The sequence below is a fragment of the Xyrauchen texanus genome, chromosome 8 (assembly GCF_025860055.1).
Source record: "Xyrauchen texanus isolate HMW12.3.18 chromosome 8, RBS_HiC_50CHRs, whole genome shotgun sequence".
NCBI lineage: Eukaryota > Metazoa > Chordata > Actinopteri > Cypriniformes > Catostomidae > Xyrauchen > Xyrauchen texanus.
In genome coordinates, this window is record NC_068283.1 from 10,309,015 (window position 1) to 10,324,784 (window position 15,770).

The 15,770-nt window shown below is 40.9% G+C and overlaps 1 protein-coding gene across 1 annotated transcript in view; it reads left to right on the forward strand.

Annotated features, from left to right (window-relative positions):
- The first annotated feature begins 14,874 nt into the window (after positions 1–14,874).
- Positions 14,875–15,770, forward strand: part of ppap2d (phosphatidic acid phosphatase type 2D) — a 61,289-nt gene continuing 60,393 nt past the window's right edge. Inside the window, exon 1 of the mRNA XM_052132160.1 lies at positions 14,875–15,534. Within this exon, the coding sequence (XP_051988120.1) occupies positions 15,345–15,534 (190 nt within the window). The 5' untranslated portion in view covers positions 14,875–15,344. The remainder of the gene's footprint in view (positions 15,535–15,770) is intronic.

Genomic DNA, 15,770 nt, shown 5'->3' on the forward strand with positions numbered 1-15,770 from the left:
GTATTTAAACCCTGGTTGTTTGTTAAGTCTCTGTCGATCATTGTTTGTAGATGTTGGATGTCGATGTTCAGCCCAGTTTACCCTGTTCATGTACCCTTTGATGTTTTTGTTTCATTTTTCCCATCGTGGATGTTTCCTTTGTTCCTGTCTGTCTTGTTTTCACCTTTATAAATAAAACCCGCACTTAGATCCGCACTCCTCGTCTGCCTCCCCCTACTAACGTTACACAAGCAACCACAATGCTACAGTGCTAGCATTTGTGCTTTAGGTGTACGATTATCAAAAGAGATTATAATGTTTTATACACCTGTATCTGCAGGCGTTTGTTAAACAAGATTTAATATCATGTAATGTGGAAACAAACTCTTTTATCGATATTAATAAAGTGAATGTTTATTTCACTTTTTTTATATGTCCCTGAGTGTGGACATGTTTGTGTGACATCATGCCCCTGCATCTCTGCAAGTTGATAATTTCTGCATGAGCCTATAAGTTGCAATTCTGATTTAAAGATGCATTGCATTGCACCTTTCCTAGTAGGAAGTTGTAAAATCTGACTTTCCGAGTTGAATGGAATGCAGCACTACTTTTCAAAACTTGATCTATCACTGAAAGCTCCAGCAGCCTAAATTATACTTAGAAAACTCCTGATGTTGCTATAACAATGCAAAAAGCACTTACCAATTAACTTGAAGTAAAGATCAGCCCTCTTTTCCTGTTTAATAAATAAAGTAATCACACAATCATGCAGAACATCTTGTGTTTTTAAATCCATACGGATCTCTTTCTAAATGGTGTTGAAGCAGTGATGACAGGTTACTCGTCAGCAAGATATTGCGCTCTTCGCTTTCAAATTATTTAAAGCGTGATTGCGTCACTCAAGGCCAGCTAGAAGGCCTTGACCAGAACATATCCTAGAGAGCACACCCACCAAGAACAAAGAAATCAATCTGATGAATTTGACAATCTGACTTTAGTTGCTCATTCACTTGCACTGTTGAGGGATTCTGTGGAAATTCTGAAGGCCTGATGGGGTGGAGCTCAGACTCACGCGCTGCTTCAGGCATGAGATTTGTGAAACAGTTGTCACACTTCGCTTGTAAGCATCAAGGAATAAATTCTGACTGGATAAACTTTTCATTTTTCTCTATTTGTTTGTAGATTAATTAAGAGTGGAAAGCGATAGGCAAAAAGGTGACTGAGAATGAAAGGATGAAAAATCTTTATTTATTTGGTATGTTAGGCCAGCAGAGAAGGCTTTGCTGGCCCTGAGAAATCGCCACTGAGTTCACGGTCACCGCAGAAAAACATAACAAAACTGGCGACGAGGACAAAAGCTTGCATATTTCTTCTGGGACACCAATACAGTTTTTTGATCGCATGCAATTGATTAGCGCTAGCATCGCTAAGCTAACAGAATGCATGCACTTTTAAAGTTCATCACACCTGGAAAATAATAGAAAAAAGGGGAAAAAGTGTCATCGTGCATTAAGCGAGACAGCTGCACATCATTAAAGAAAACAGATAAATTAAAACAGATAAAGAAAAGAGAGAGCTACAAAACAGTGAGTGAAAAAAACTCAAATAACACAGAATGTCTGCTCTAGTGGGGCAAATTGGACAATATGACCAAATGTTGAGCAATGGAGCTCATATACGGAGCAGTTTGATTATTTTGTCAAAGCTATCGGGATAAAAGTTGAGGTTTTAGTACCGACTTTCCTGAGTGTTATGGGCAGCAAGACATAATCTACTGCGTAGTCTAGTCCAGCCTAATAAACCAGGCGATTCCTCATACAAGGACATTGCAGCATTGCTCCAAGAGCATTATGCATCTAAACCTCTCATCATTGCTGAAAGATCAGTTAGAGAGAGAATTAATTGTATCCAGTATCCAGATGAGTTTTTGATAGTCTGGACAGCATAAAACCACATAAAATACGATTTTTCAGAATCTGATTCAAACCACATCGGAGATGGTTTCAAACGCGATTGAAATCTGATTTTTTCAGATGCATCTCAGTCCGGACGCTCTGGCTGCTGAAATCGTATTTCAAATGGTCTTTAGCGTCACTCTTAACGTGACACACAATGATGATGGGTGTGTCTCGTTTCAAAGGCTGTGTACTAGGCAGGATGCTTCCTTTGAAGGCTGCAGTATACCGAGCGTCCTCCTTTAAAAAAGTCTTGTTTAAACGAGACGGCCTTCGTAGGACAAACGGAAACGGAAGGTAACAAGATTGCTATGACAGCACGCCACTCTTTAACAAGCGCAAGCACTTTGAGTGAGAAGGGAACAAAGTCCCTTTAGAAGGGAATGTATGAGGTACATTTTAGGAAAGTTATAATGATGTGATTTTTACAGGTGTAGTTTTAGTCTAATACTTTATTTTAATGATATATTAATATAATTATACATATGATATACTCTGCACCCATCTACTGAGGTACTTCAACTTGAGAATTAACATTCCTTGCATTTGAGCTTCATATTTATGGGCAAATTGGCATCATTTCTTTTTTACATTTCCGTTGAAGCAAAGAATTGTGGGTTGTGAGTGCCCATGAAGGATTCAACTGAAGTATCCTCTGAATTCCTGTGAAAGAAGGTCGCAATCGAAGGCCACATGCAAAGTGTCCTAATAGCTTTTATGAATCGAGACAGCCTCGATGATGTATGCGGCCGGCAATTGTGACCTCCTGAGGACGCAGCCTTCCAAACGAGACACAGCCGACATCAAAAATCGACATCGGCTGTGTCTCAGTTGGAAGGCTGCATTCTCCTGAGGTCACATTTGTCAGCTGCATACGTCATGCACTGCGACTGGACAGGGTGCTTATTTGGAGAGTCAGATGATGCACCTCCATTTTTCCTGCATCTGCTTTGAAAGCATCGTCACGTGAAAACGCCTACATCATTACCAAAGCAACCCATGCAGATAGGTTGGTTATGTCTGAATGCGCAAATCTGATTTGATCACTTGCAATTAATAGTGCGGACAGTCTGCCTGAAAAGATCTGATTTGAGAAAATATCCGATTTGCCTGCAGTCTGAACATAGCCTAAGAGAAAGATTTGTGTGCGGACTGTGCAGTGAGACAATTCAAAAGTGACTTCTATGTGAAAATAATCTTACACTAGGGCAAGCAGTGGAAATCAGTGTTTCCATGAAATGGCTGTAAAAGAGGCACAAGCGTTTAGCATGTCCAGTCAAGTTCACAAAGTTTACAGTGAAAAACAGAAACATGACAGCAAGAAAACCTCTTAAAGGAGTTGTGGATGTGACTGTAGAGCTGAACAAACAGAAGGTAAAATGACCACTGTACATTGTGAAAGGTAGTCACACGGCATTGGTGGACCGACCATAGTTAGAGAAAATAAAGTTAAACTGGCAGGAAGTAAATTTGGTCGCAAGAGAGACAACCAGTCTTCTAAATATTTTAAGAAGGCCTGCTGAGGTATTTGCAGGGGAACTGGGCAGCATGAAAGACATTATTGTAAAGCTTGCAATTAAGTCAGACAGTAGACCTAAATGTCTTAAAGCTCACCCAGTTCTATATGCTATTAAGCCAAAAGTGGAAGCTGAACTCAACCATTTGGTGCAAGCAAGAGTACTGAATCAAGTGAGTGTGAGCAAATGGGCAACACCAATTGTTCCTGTAATAAAAAAAAGAGGGATCAGTCAGAATCTGTGGCGATTTTAAGGTCACTGTCAACCCAGTTTTAACTGTGGAAGAATACCATGCCTCTAATTGATGATCTATTTACCGGATTAGCAGGAGGCCAACATTTTGCAAAATTAAGATTCAACTTTATTGTCATTGTGCAGAGTACAGGTACAGAGCAAATGAAATGCAGTTGTTTTTGCATATCCCAACTAAGCACCCCTGGAGCAGATAGGGTCAAGGGCCTTACTCAAGGACCCAACAGTGGTATCTTGGCAGTGCTGGGGCTTGAACCCCTGACCTTTCGGTCAGTAACCCAGAGACTTAACTGCTGAGCCACCACTGGCCCCTTATGTCAAGTGGGCCAGTGGTCCCCACAAGGGACTCTACAGATATCAGAGGCTTCCTTTTGGAATAACTTCAGCCCCGTCCCTGTTCCAACAAGCCATGGACCAGATCCTGAGCAGCTTAAATGGAGTGCAATGTTATCTGGAAGACCTACTGATTACAGGAACTTATGATGAGGCCCATCTAGGGAACTTGAACGCAAAGCTTCAGAGACTGAAAGAGCATGGCCTGTGGGTAAAGAAAGACGAATGCTAGTTCTTCTGCCCAGCCATCGAATACCTTGGACATGTAATTGACAACACAGGTCTCCGCAAGGCATCATCAAAGGTAAAAGCTATTGTAGATGCACCAACTCCGAAGAAAGTAAGTCAGCTGAGATCCTTCTTAAGACTGTTAATGTACTATGCAAAGTTCATGCCTAACCTTTCTAGTAGACTTAAACCCCTACACAAACTCCTGAATAAGTACACACAATGGAAATGGTCTGATGACTGTGAGAAGGCGTTCAGGGATGTGAAGTTCACATAATGAAGACGAGTCATGGCGGTGGCCAGTCTGTGGGTGTGCCATATGAGTTTATGTTCAGAATGGAAAATCAACTTAGTACTTTAAAGGAGTAGCTTTAATATCCCCACCCTTTTATTTTACGCTTTCCTCCTTGGTTTATTGATGATTTTAATACATTTCCTAACAATAATTTTTATTATTAATATATAACCAGTCATTCTCCTAAATCAACAGTGTTGGGTGTAATCAGATTACAAAGTAATTATTTATTGTAATTTAAGTTTTTTTTTTTGTAAAAACAAATTTTTATGTAACATGTTATATATTCTTGTTATTAGATTACAGTTACTGACTTTAAATTAAGGTAATTTTAAGTAAATGACTTGGGATAAACATATATCTAAATAATAGAAAAACTAACTTTTCTGAAATGTGTTTTATAAAGTAACTTAAAAGTAAAGTAATAAGTAAAATGATTACTTTTTGATGAATTAATCATTGTAGGAGTCTGATTACAATTTAAAATAAGTAACTAGTAATTTGTGGTTGATTACTTTTTTTTTAACTTACCTAACACTGTTAATCAAGTACATTTATTGAGTGAAAATGCAACCTCTGAATCATGCTTCCCATTTGTGTAAAATATTGAAGCTCCAAAAATAACACATGTCAGCATAAAAGTAATTTGTAAGACTCCAGTGATTTAATCTATGTCTTCAGACACAATTTGATAGGTGTGTGTGAGTACAGATCAATATTTAAGTCCTTTTTACCATAAATTCTCCTGCCTTCTCAGTCAATCTCCACTTTAACTTTCACTTTCACAATCATCTTCTTTTGTTTTTGGTTATTCATATTCTTCATGTATATCTCCCCCCAAAGGACTTAAATATCGATCTGTTCCCTTTACAAAAAGCTTCACTATGATGTTGCGCTTTGCTAAGCGCTTTTGGGAACAATCCTGCATTGTGACCAGCTGTGAATATGTGTGTAACACGTCAATGAACATTGACTGGAATTTATAGCCTCGGCTGGTGAGATCATTAGATGCAACTGTGGCCAGGCTATAAATAGACGCGTCACCAACGTGTCGTCAGATCCATTTTCTTCAGAGCATACTGTGCTGTGTGTCTCACAAGCCTGTCAGAAACGTTCTTTCCTCTGCTAGGATTTATAATTTGTTAGGCAGTGCGCAGTGAACCTTTTCTCCTTTCCCTCTTTCTATATATATATATATATATATATATATATATATATATATATATATAAAATAGAAAAGAAAAATGTGGAAAAATGTCGGAGAAGCAAGGCAAACGATGCGTGTTTCCCTGTCAACGTTCTATGACTGTCAGGGACACGCACCAATTTTGTTTTGTTTGTTTGGGGGAAGAGCATGCTGCTCTCGCATTGGGGCAGGGCGAGTGCGCGCATTGCGACCTACTTTTGGGCGAAATGCTTTGCGCTTTCCTTGCTTACATCCAGGAGTCAGCGCCCACTCTTTCATCGTGGGGCTCTCGCATATATCTGGCTGAGGAGCGAGAGACGGATCCGTCCCTATCGCTCGCTCTCTCCCCAGATTCAGCTGATCCTTCTCGTAAGCTGAAGCGCACCTCGGCGCCTCTTCATTTCACGAGGGGGTCGCTGAACCTCTGTACATTTCACGCATAATAATAAAGCGGCTGAGAAATTACTCGAGGTGGTTACTCGGGCTGTGGCCAGACTACAGTTAGACTGGCCACGCGAACAAGAGACCAACCCCAAAACGCTGCAAACTATAAGACAGATTTCTGTCTGGTGGCCAAAAAAATAAATAAATATAAAAAAAAATAATAAAAAAATGGAACGCTATATTAGTCCCTTCCTTTCTTTGATGACCTCCATGACGAGCTTTCTCACTCATGGAGGAACCCATTTACTTCCCGTGTTCACGTACCCTCAACGTCTTTATACTCGACTATCGTGGGTGCTGTGACAGGGGGGTATTCAATGATGCCGCCAGTTGAAGAGACGCTTGCGGGCTATCTCTCACCGGGTTCGGCATCATCACTCAAGAAACCCACTCTCCCCACTAAGCAATGCAGGACTACCTCCATGCTAGTGGGGAGGGCTTATCAAGCGGCAGGTCAGGCTGATGCTGCGCTGCACACCATGGCCGTGTTACAGGCATACCGGGCTGACCTACTGAAAGACCTGAGTGCGGGTGCAACGCTCGACAAAGATGCCTTTTCTGAACTTCGTCAGGCCACAGATTTATCTCTCCGTGCGACCAAGCAGACAGCCCGTGCCATTGGTCGGTCTTAGTCCGCTTTAGTCAGCACAGAGAGGCATTTATGGCTTAACCTTTCAGGCATCAAGGATAAGGACAGAGTTTTCCCACTCGATGCCCCGGTTTCGCCTTCCGGTCTCTTCGGAGACGCCATGAGGAAGCCTTTGGGCAGTTTTTTCCTCGCCGCACTCAGGGGGGCGGGGCCGTCGGCCACCCAGTCCCGTCCCGACTCTGCTAGGCAGAGCGTGGCGAGTCATGCTCCCCCTCGTAAAGACTGGGGACAGGCTCGTCGCCCTCAGCAGCCCCCGAAGCAGGACATTCAATTCGAATTCAATTAGCTCGCCGCCCTCCGCGTTTCAACGGCGTGGTTTCCACTGCCGTGAAACCGGAGCAGACACGTCTACTGTGAATAGGTTCGCATTCGGGGATGAAGCCTTCCAGTATCGGGTTCTTCCATTTGGCCTAGCCCTATCACCCCGCACATTCACGAAATGCATGGATGCAGCACTGGCTCCTTCGCGACTACGGGGCATCCGCATTCTGAATTACATAGACTCTATGAACAGTGCAATGTCTCCTCTACTTCTCCCTGAGTCACCCAGCCCCCCTGGGTCCGGACGTGATGGCGCATACATGGCCCTGAATGCGTCTGTATGCATTTTTCCCCGGTTTCTCTGCTCCCGGGAGTCTTAGCCAGAGTTCGCCAGCAAGGGTCTTGCCTCTTTCTGATAGCGCCGCGCTGGCCGAACAGGGTATGGTTCTTGGAGCTAATATCTCTCCTCGACGGCTCGCCTTGGGCGATTCCGGACAGGAGGGACCTTCTGTCTCAGGCGCAGGGGACGATATTTCATCCCCGGCCCGAATTATGGAAACTTCATGTTTGGCCCCTGAAGGGTACCAACTGAGGGACACAGGGCTGTCACCTGAGGTTATCGAGACCATTCTTAGTGCTAGGGCTCCCTCTACCAGAAGAATCTACACCAATAAATGGGGTGTCTTAGAAAAGTAGTGCAGTTCACATGGTGCAGATCCAGTTAACTGCCAAATTGTTTCAGTTCTGGACTATCTGCAGGAAAATTGTCAGCAGGCATATGCTACTCTCATACCCGCTACTCTCAGGGATTATGTGGCCGCCATTTCGGCTTGCCACGCCTTGAGGGACTCGCTCGCTTCATTCGTGGAGCCATGCGACTGAGGCCTCCTGTTAGGACCAGAACTCCTTCATGGGACTTAGCAATAGTCCTGGAGGGTCTGGTTGAGACCACATTTGAACCTCTAGAGTCAGTGTCTGACAGACTTCTGACTCTCAAGATGGTCTTTCTTATGGCGATTACCTCTCTTAAGAGGATTGGGGATCTACAGGCTCTGTCTGTTTTGTCGGCCTGTTTAAAATTTGCCTCAGGTATGGCCAAAGCTATTCTGCATCCTCATCCTAACTACCTTCCTAAGGTGCCTTTTTCGACACTACATCCTGTCACTCTGGAAGCCTTCTGCTCCCCGCCATTTTAGACTTCACAGACTCTGCCCAGTCCATGCCCTTCAGACTTATGTCCGCCGCCCTAGCCAGTGGCATTTGAGTGAACTATTCCTTTAATGAACGAGCTGCCTAAAGTGTGTCCTGAAGTTGGTCTTCAGATGTATGCCGATGACACTGTGGTTTATGTGTCCGGCAAAAGCCCTGCTGTTATCGGCAGTACACTGACCAAAAGTCTTGAAAATCCTGTTTAACTCTTAATCTGAGGAAAACTAAATCTATGTGTTTTTCTATAACAAGAACTCGCACAATAAATGCCCTTAACATTAAAATGAATGGCGAACTCATCGATCAGGTAGAACAAGAAAAATATTTAGGAGCGATTTTAGATTCGCAGCTAAATTTGAAAAGTCATATTAAAAACATTTCAAGAAAAATGAAGGCCAGTATGAACTGTTTCAGAATGATCAGGAGCAGTCTAACATTTGAATGTGCTCATGTCTTTCTGAACACTATGATCCTTTCCCACCTGTCGTACTGCACCACTGTTTGGTCTCAGACCAGCCAAACTACCCTAAAGCCTATTGAGAGGCTTTATAACCGTGCTTTATAACCTTTTAGATAAAAAGCCCATTCGATTCCATCACTGTTATATTTTAAGTAAACATAAAATCTTAAATTGTGTTAATTTTGTTAATCTTAGACACATAAAGTTGTTTTTTAATGTTTGACTGGACTTGCACATGAGCCACTTTGTAAATTTGTGAACAGGCTGGAATCCTCCAGATCAGCAACAGCTGCTTCATGTGGAGACTGTAAAGTTCCATTTTGTAAAACATCTTTTGCCCAAAATGTTTTTTCTGTGAAAGGAGCCAATCTGTGGAACTGGCTTCCTACAAATATAAAGACTTAAACTAAATTGTCCACCTTCAAAAAAACTAACAAAAGCCTGGATCACACAGCAGCAGCAGTGTGATCATGCCATATGAAATATATAGCTGTGTGTATGTGAGGTGTGCATCTGTGTGAGTTCGAGTGAATGTGTTTATTTACTATACTAACTTTTATTGGTGCTAACTGGTTTCTGGACATTTTATTGGGCAGTGGTGGCTCAGTGGTTGAGGCTCTGGGTTACTGACCAGAAGGTTGGGGGTTCAAGCCCCGACACCTCTGTTGGGCCCTTGAGCAAGGCCCTTAACCCTATCTGCTCCAGGGGTGCTGTATCATGGCTGACCCTGCACTCTGACCCCAGCTTAGCTGGGATATGTGAAAACTAATACATTTCACTGTATATATGCAAAAAACTGTGTGTATAATGTGTGACCAAAATAAAGGATTCTATTCTATTTTAACTATTAAAAGCCTTTCTAGGGACAGGTGTTGCGAATTAGCCACGGCTATAAACACTGAGATAAAGGGATCGGATTGTTCCCGTATTGTATTATGTAATAATCTATGTTTTCTTTTTGTATCTGTCCCTATTCAAATAAACAACAAATATAACAAATAAATAAATGTGAACACAATTACTCCCTGTCTCCCACAGCACTGTATGTGCTTAAAAGGATAGTTCACACAAAATGCTAAATTTGGTGTTTATTCACTCTCATGTGTTCCAATCTGTATGACTTAGAAAGAAAAATGAAATGGTAGGCAGAATGTTAGTCTCAGTCACCATTCACTGTCTCTGTAGTGACCTTCCTGAAATTGAGAGCACATTTTTACTTCAGTAAACTCAGTTGATTGCAACTCTGACTCCAGGGGCCGGATTCACGAAATGTTCTTAAGACGAAAATTCTTCTTAACTTCCATTTTCTTCTTAATTTCTAACTTAAGAAAAGTTAAGAATATTTTATATTCCCAAAAAAATGTATTAAGAAAGTTCTTAAGATAGATACTGTAGATTTATCGTTAAGATTTACCAGTGTTGAATTTCTGATATAATTGTATTAGACAAGGCAACCTCATGAACAGGCTAGTATAATCAGACAATGTAAAAGCCATTCATTTTATTCTTAAAGAAAATATTTGAGAACTTCTTAAAGGAATAGTTCACCCAAAAATGAAAATGTTCATCATTTACTCATCCTCGTGCCATCCCAGATGTGCTTGACTTTCTGTCTTCTGCTGAACACAAATGAAGATTTTTAGAAGAATATTTCAGCTCTGTAGGTCCATACAATGTAAGTGAATGGTGACCAGAACTTGGAAGCTCCAAATATCACATAAAGGCTGCATAAAAGTAATTCATAAGACTTCAGAGATTTAATCAATTTCTTCTAAAGAGAACCATTTTGTTTTGGGTGAGAACATAGCAGAATATATCTGTGAAGGAGTTCAATGGGAAGGAGGAGGTGAGAATATTTGGCAATATAAATAATATTTTAATGAATAACTTAAACCAAAAGACAAACACACACATGACGGACATGTCCGTAAACTATCTCTCTCTCTTCGCACCACCGTCTGCCATCTGCCTTTATCCCTCTCGGAGGCTTAATTAGCCTGATAAAGGACCGGGTGTGTATAATCACAACCCGGCCCCGCCCTCTGCCCTGCTACATTACTTCCTCATTCTCTCAGTCTGGGGAGTCCCCGGCCTGACGTACATCCCCTCTCCCTCTTTCCCTGGGGGAGGGCATGCTTTAAGCCTGGTCATCCCCATCTACCTGGACGAGGGAGGGGACAAGGGGAGGGAAACTAATTAAAATGGGGGGGGGTACTTCCTGTAACAGTGTAGTACCCCCCCCCAAAACAACACTAAAATTTAAACGAGAAGGAATAGGCCAATGCAGAATGGCAGCGAGAGAGAGAGAGATGAAAAAAAAAACCTACTCGCCTGTTCTCTGATACACCGTCGCATGGTCCTCGATCACTTCTCCACCCTCTCAGGCGGACGACAGCCACTTCTCCCCGGGCGGACCGGAGTTCAATGGGAAGGAGGAGGTGAGAATATTTGGCAATATAAATAATATTTTAATGAATAACTTAAACCAAAAGACAAACACACACATGACGGACATGTCCGTAAACTATCTCTCTGTCGTCACACCACCATCTGCCATCGGCCTTTATCCCTCTCAGAGGTTTAATTAGCCTGATGGTGTGTATAATCACAACCCGGCCCCGCCCCCTCGCCCTGCCACAATATCGAATTTTTCGCTATAAATCTTGACAGCAGTTTCCTTGGCGATCACGATTACAAGCTCGATTTCCAAATCGAGTGCAAAAACAAATGTAACACAGAACCCAATATGCAACCATAAACTTACATTACATTGTTGTCCCATGACCTAACTAAGTTTGCCAAATGACCTCAGTTTAATTCAGCAAGTGTTGGAAAACGTTGGAAATTGAAATGGTTATTTTGCATTTTTAATTCAATTTTGTCTAAAACTGTATGAACTCTTGTCAGTATGCAATTAGTCAAGAAAGAGATCAAAAATTCATATCAAAATCTAAATTGACATCACATTTCACAGCACACATTGAAACAAATGGTAATTTGTCTCCACTTACAGGTCTTAAAAGGTTTCTACACCTTTTCTGTGACGCTCTGGATGTAAATTGAGGCTTCAGTTCAATAATCACTCAAATGGAACTGAATCCATCGAGACATTCGTTCCACAGTATCACAAACATTTGTTCTTGAAGTTTGACTGAAAAATTAAAAAAATTAGCAGCTTTCAAATCAAATCAGAGGTAAGACTGGGTCTAATTTATGTTTGCAGAAAAAACATGGCCTTATTTTAAACCTTATTTTAGAGTTAAAATAGTAGAATAATTTGGCTAAATTAAATATTACCACAACAATGTTCAGACAAATGCTTCTCAGCTTCATTAGCAAACATCAAACTCATCACAACATATTTGCATTTCCTAGGAAGAGAAGTGACATCACAGAGGGGTGAGAGTACATATGAGGCAATAGTATGACCAAAAATAATTTCAATGTGATTAATATTTCAGTGACAGTTGGTGATTTCCCAAGACGAAAGGCTGACTGTTGGTGTTGGTGATGCAATAAATCTGAGCTGAATAGACTTCAACTTTATGCAAATGAGCAGCAGTGTGATGCAGCGATTAATAATGAGAATACAGAACTGATCTGCTTCCGGATACAGTTGGATACTGCTCTCGTGTAAAAACGCCTGCTAACAGCCATGAGGAAAGAGGCTTGACGACCTCCAGTCAATACTGTAATCAATTTCATTGGGGCTTGAGAGTGCATAGCCACAGGATCGTGCATATACTTGGAACACCCCCCCCAAACGGATCCCGGCCCACTTAAGAATGACACCACAATACAGTATTCAACAAATATTAATATTAAATTAAGATTACAATATATAAACTACACATACATATAATATACACTACATATAAAAAAGTAACAAAATTTTTTTACATTATACAACTATAAAAAAACAACAATAATTGACTATAAATAACAATAAATAACTGTATACAATGGGACACAACAGCAAAATTTTGTTAACTAATAGTTGTAATTTAATGCATGACAACAAATAAACAACATATAGCTAAGTAGCTGGCTTACCTTAAATGATTAACAGTGGTCTTGACTGTGTTCCTCTTCCTTTTGTGTAGGTGCGTTTCATAATGACGACTTTACCGAAACCCTTTGAGCGTGCATGTGCCTGTCACATCTAGCTACAACTCTCTCCTTGATGTTACAATCTCCCTTCCCTTTTGGGCCACAAGGGGGCCCCATAACTGTCTAAATGAGCCATAACAGCTGGCTGAGTCTTATTCACAGCCTTTAGTATGTTTAAAAAAAATAAAAAATAAAATTACCGTCCTTTTGGGGCCCCCGAACAGGGTCTTTGGGGCTCTAAGCGGCCGCTTATACTGCTTACAGCTAGACATGGCCCAGCATAGCCAGACTTGGTGCCATACTTCAGCAGAATTGGACTAGATGGAAAATGTAATTGTTGAAAATACTCACCAGATGGCAATATGTCCCAATTTTCCAAAGTGCACCAAACTGTACTTGAACCTGCAAATACTTGAAAACTTCACATTAGGCTCTTCAAAAGAAAACCTCAGAGAGGCCCACAACTGGTCGTCAGCTTCATGTGTTGTGACATTTTTCAGATTGTTCATTTAGTTTATTTTTGAGTAGAAAATATACCATTGTAATCAATATTGATGTTATTTTCAGAGCTTGAGTTTTCATGGAATAGAACACAAATTTTGAATTTTTAAGCACATTGTTTGCCCATCATGGCAAAGAGTGAAAATCTTTCAGAGTTTCTATACGGCCTATCTAGCTTTAACATAAAAAAAAACGAAATCTGCTTAACAGTGTTTCAGAATAAGCTGAAAGACAGGGAGAGGCAGCTTTTGTTGGAGTCAGAAAGAAAAGACAGGGCAATGAAAGGCTGTGTTTCAAAACCTAGAGAGCTGCCTGCATAGACAGCATTTCTGGGCTAAATCCTGCATAAGAGGGAGTTCACAAAGGACAAATATTCTTGTGTTCAAAAACAGCAAGATTTGACGCAACTGCCAAAAAATACATCTGGTGAGCAACAACTAAAAATGTTAAACTCAACGCAATGATTCTGAACAGTTTTGAAATGTTCGGAACGCATCTCTGATGAAAAAAAGCTAATAAAACGTGCTTCTGAATGCTGAAAAAGGGGCCGTTCACACCATCTGTGCCTATTTGCAATTTCCTATGTAAAAATGTGCTACTGGCTACACTGTAAAAAGTGGTAACCTGCAGTTGTTACCTGAAGGAGCATTTTCTACCTGATCTAACCCTTAAAATTGTTTGTTGGTGCAACCTAATGTATTCAGGTTCATTCTGTGATGTTTAAGGAATAGTTCAACCAAAAATAAAAATGCTCACATAATTTACTCACCATCATGCCATCCCAGATGAGTAAGACTTTCTTTCTTCTGCAGAACACAAATGCCGATTTTTAGAAGAATATTTCAGCTCTGTAGGTCCAAAAAAATGCAAGTGTAGGTCCAAAATTTTGAAGCTACAAAATCCACATAAAGGAAGCATAAAAGTAATCCACAAGACTCCATTGGTTAAATCCATGTGTTCAGACATGATATTACAGGTTTGGGTGGGAAAGAGATACATTTTTAAGTCATTTTTTATCATAAATTCTCCTCCGTGCCCAGTAGGGGGTGGTATGCACAAAGATTGTGAATCACCAAAAACAGAAGAAGAAGAACAGGGAGGAGAATTTATTGTAAAACAGGACTTTAATATTTATCTGTTTCTCACCCACACTATCATATTGCTTCTGAAGGCATGGCTACATGTAGCTTTTTTGAGCATTTGGTGTGAAGGGCACTTGAAGGTGCACTCAGTATTTTTTGGGGGTTATGTCATCTTGGAGTTACACTGTCTGACACCTTGAGGCATGGATGCGGCATCATTCAAACAATCTTTTTCAGTTACTGAATTATTTATTTAATTTATTTACTGATATAGTCATCTTCTCATGGGAGTGCGCATGATTACAATTAATTTCTTAATGAGAAAAAATGTACTGCACCTTTAAAACGAGCCCAAACATGCTGTCTAAGTAGGCAGCTCACTAGGTTTTTAGACACAGCCCTAGAGACAGAGGGTGGAGGAATAACACATATCAAAAACTGTCTGCTTAAAGTTTTCTCTGTTGGAGAAAGAAAGAAGAGTGAAACATGGGGAGCAGAAGTAAGAGAGGATGACAAACTTTTGACTGACATACGTTCTCAGGAATGTGTTTTAATCCATCATGTCCTGACGATGATGGCAAAACTGCAGCTGAAACTTTTCTTCAGTGATGTGCAAAGGAGTTTTCATCTAAGACAGAGCGGACCAGGATCCCTGTACAAGTCTGTTCGCTTTATTAGTTAAAATAATTGTTCCCATTTCTATATTCATCGTCTACACGTGCGCGTGTATGGGCTCTGACACTTACTGGACTTTGTAAACAAAAACAAAAAACTAAAAAAGACTCTAAACTTCAGCAATACTGTACTGTACAGTTCCTGAACTGTAAATTTGGCTTAATTGATATTGTAAAGGTATATGTGCTGAACTGAAAACACGGGCGTCATGAATAAGTTGAATTCGGTTAACAGTCACACGGAGCTCCAGCAGCGGCTGGCGGATCACGGCGGATCCGGAGACAGTGCGATTGAGAACGGCACGAAACACATCGTGAGCCCCTCTGAACCTGCCGACAGTGTGGAGTGCTCCAACAGGAAGATGCTGGTCGGGCTGGACATCCTCTGTCTGCTCGTGGGTAAGAGCGAAAAACAAAACACAACAAAAAAACTTGAGTGACTCTTTGTGATAACTTCCTTTAATAACACGTTATTACACTGTAATAAGTTAATCTGCATTGCAATTGGTACCTTAAGGCACTACTACCTGACCTGACATTTTACAACGACTTTCATTGGTGTAGCAATATGTTGTCAGGTTTATGTAATCAAATAATGTAAGTTTTTATAACATGCCACCAAAACTTGAACTGAC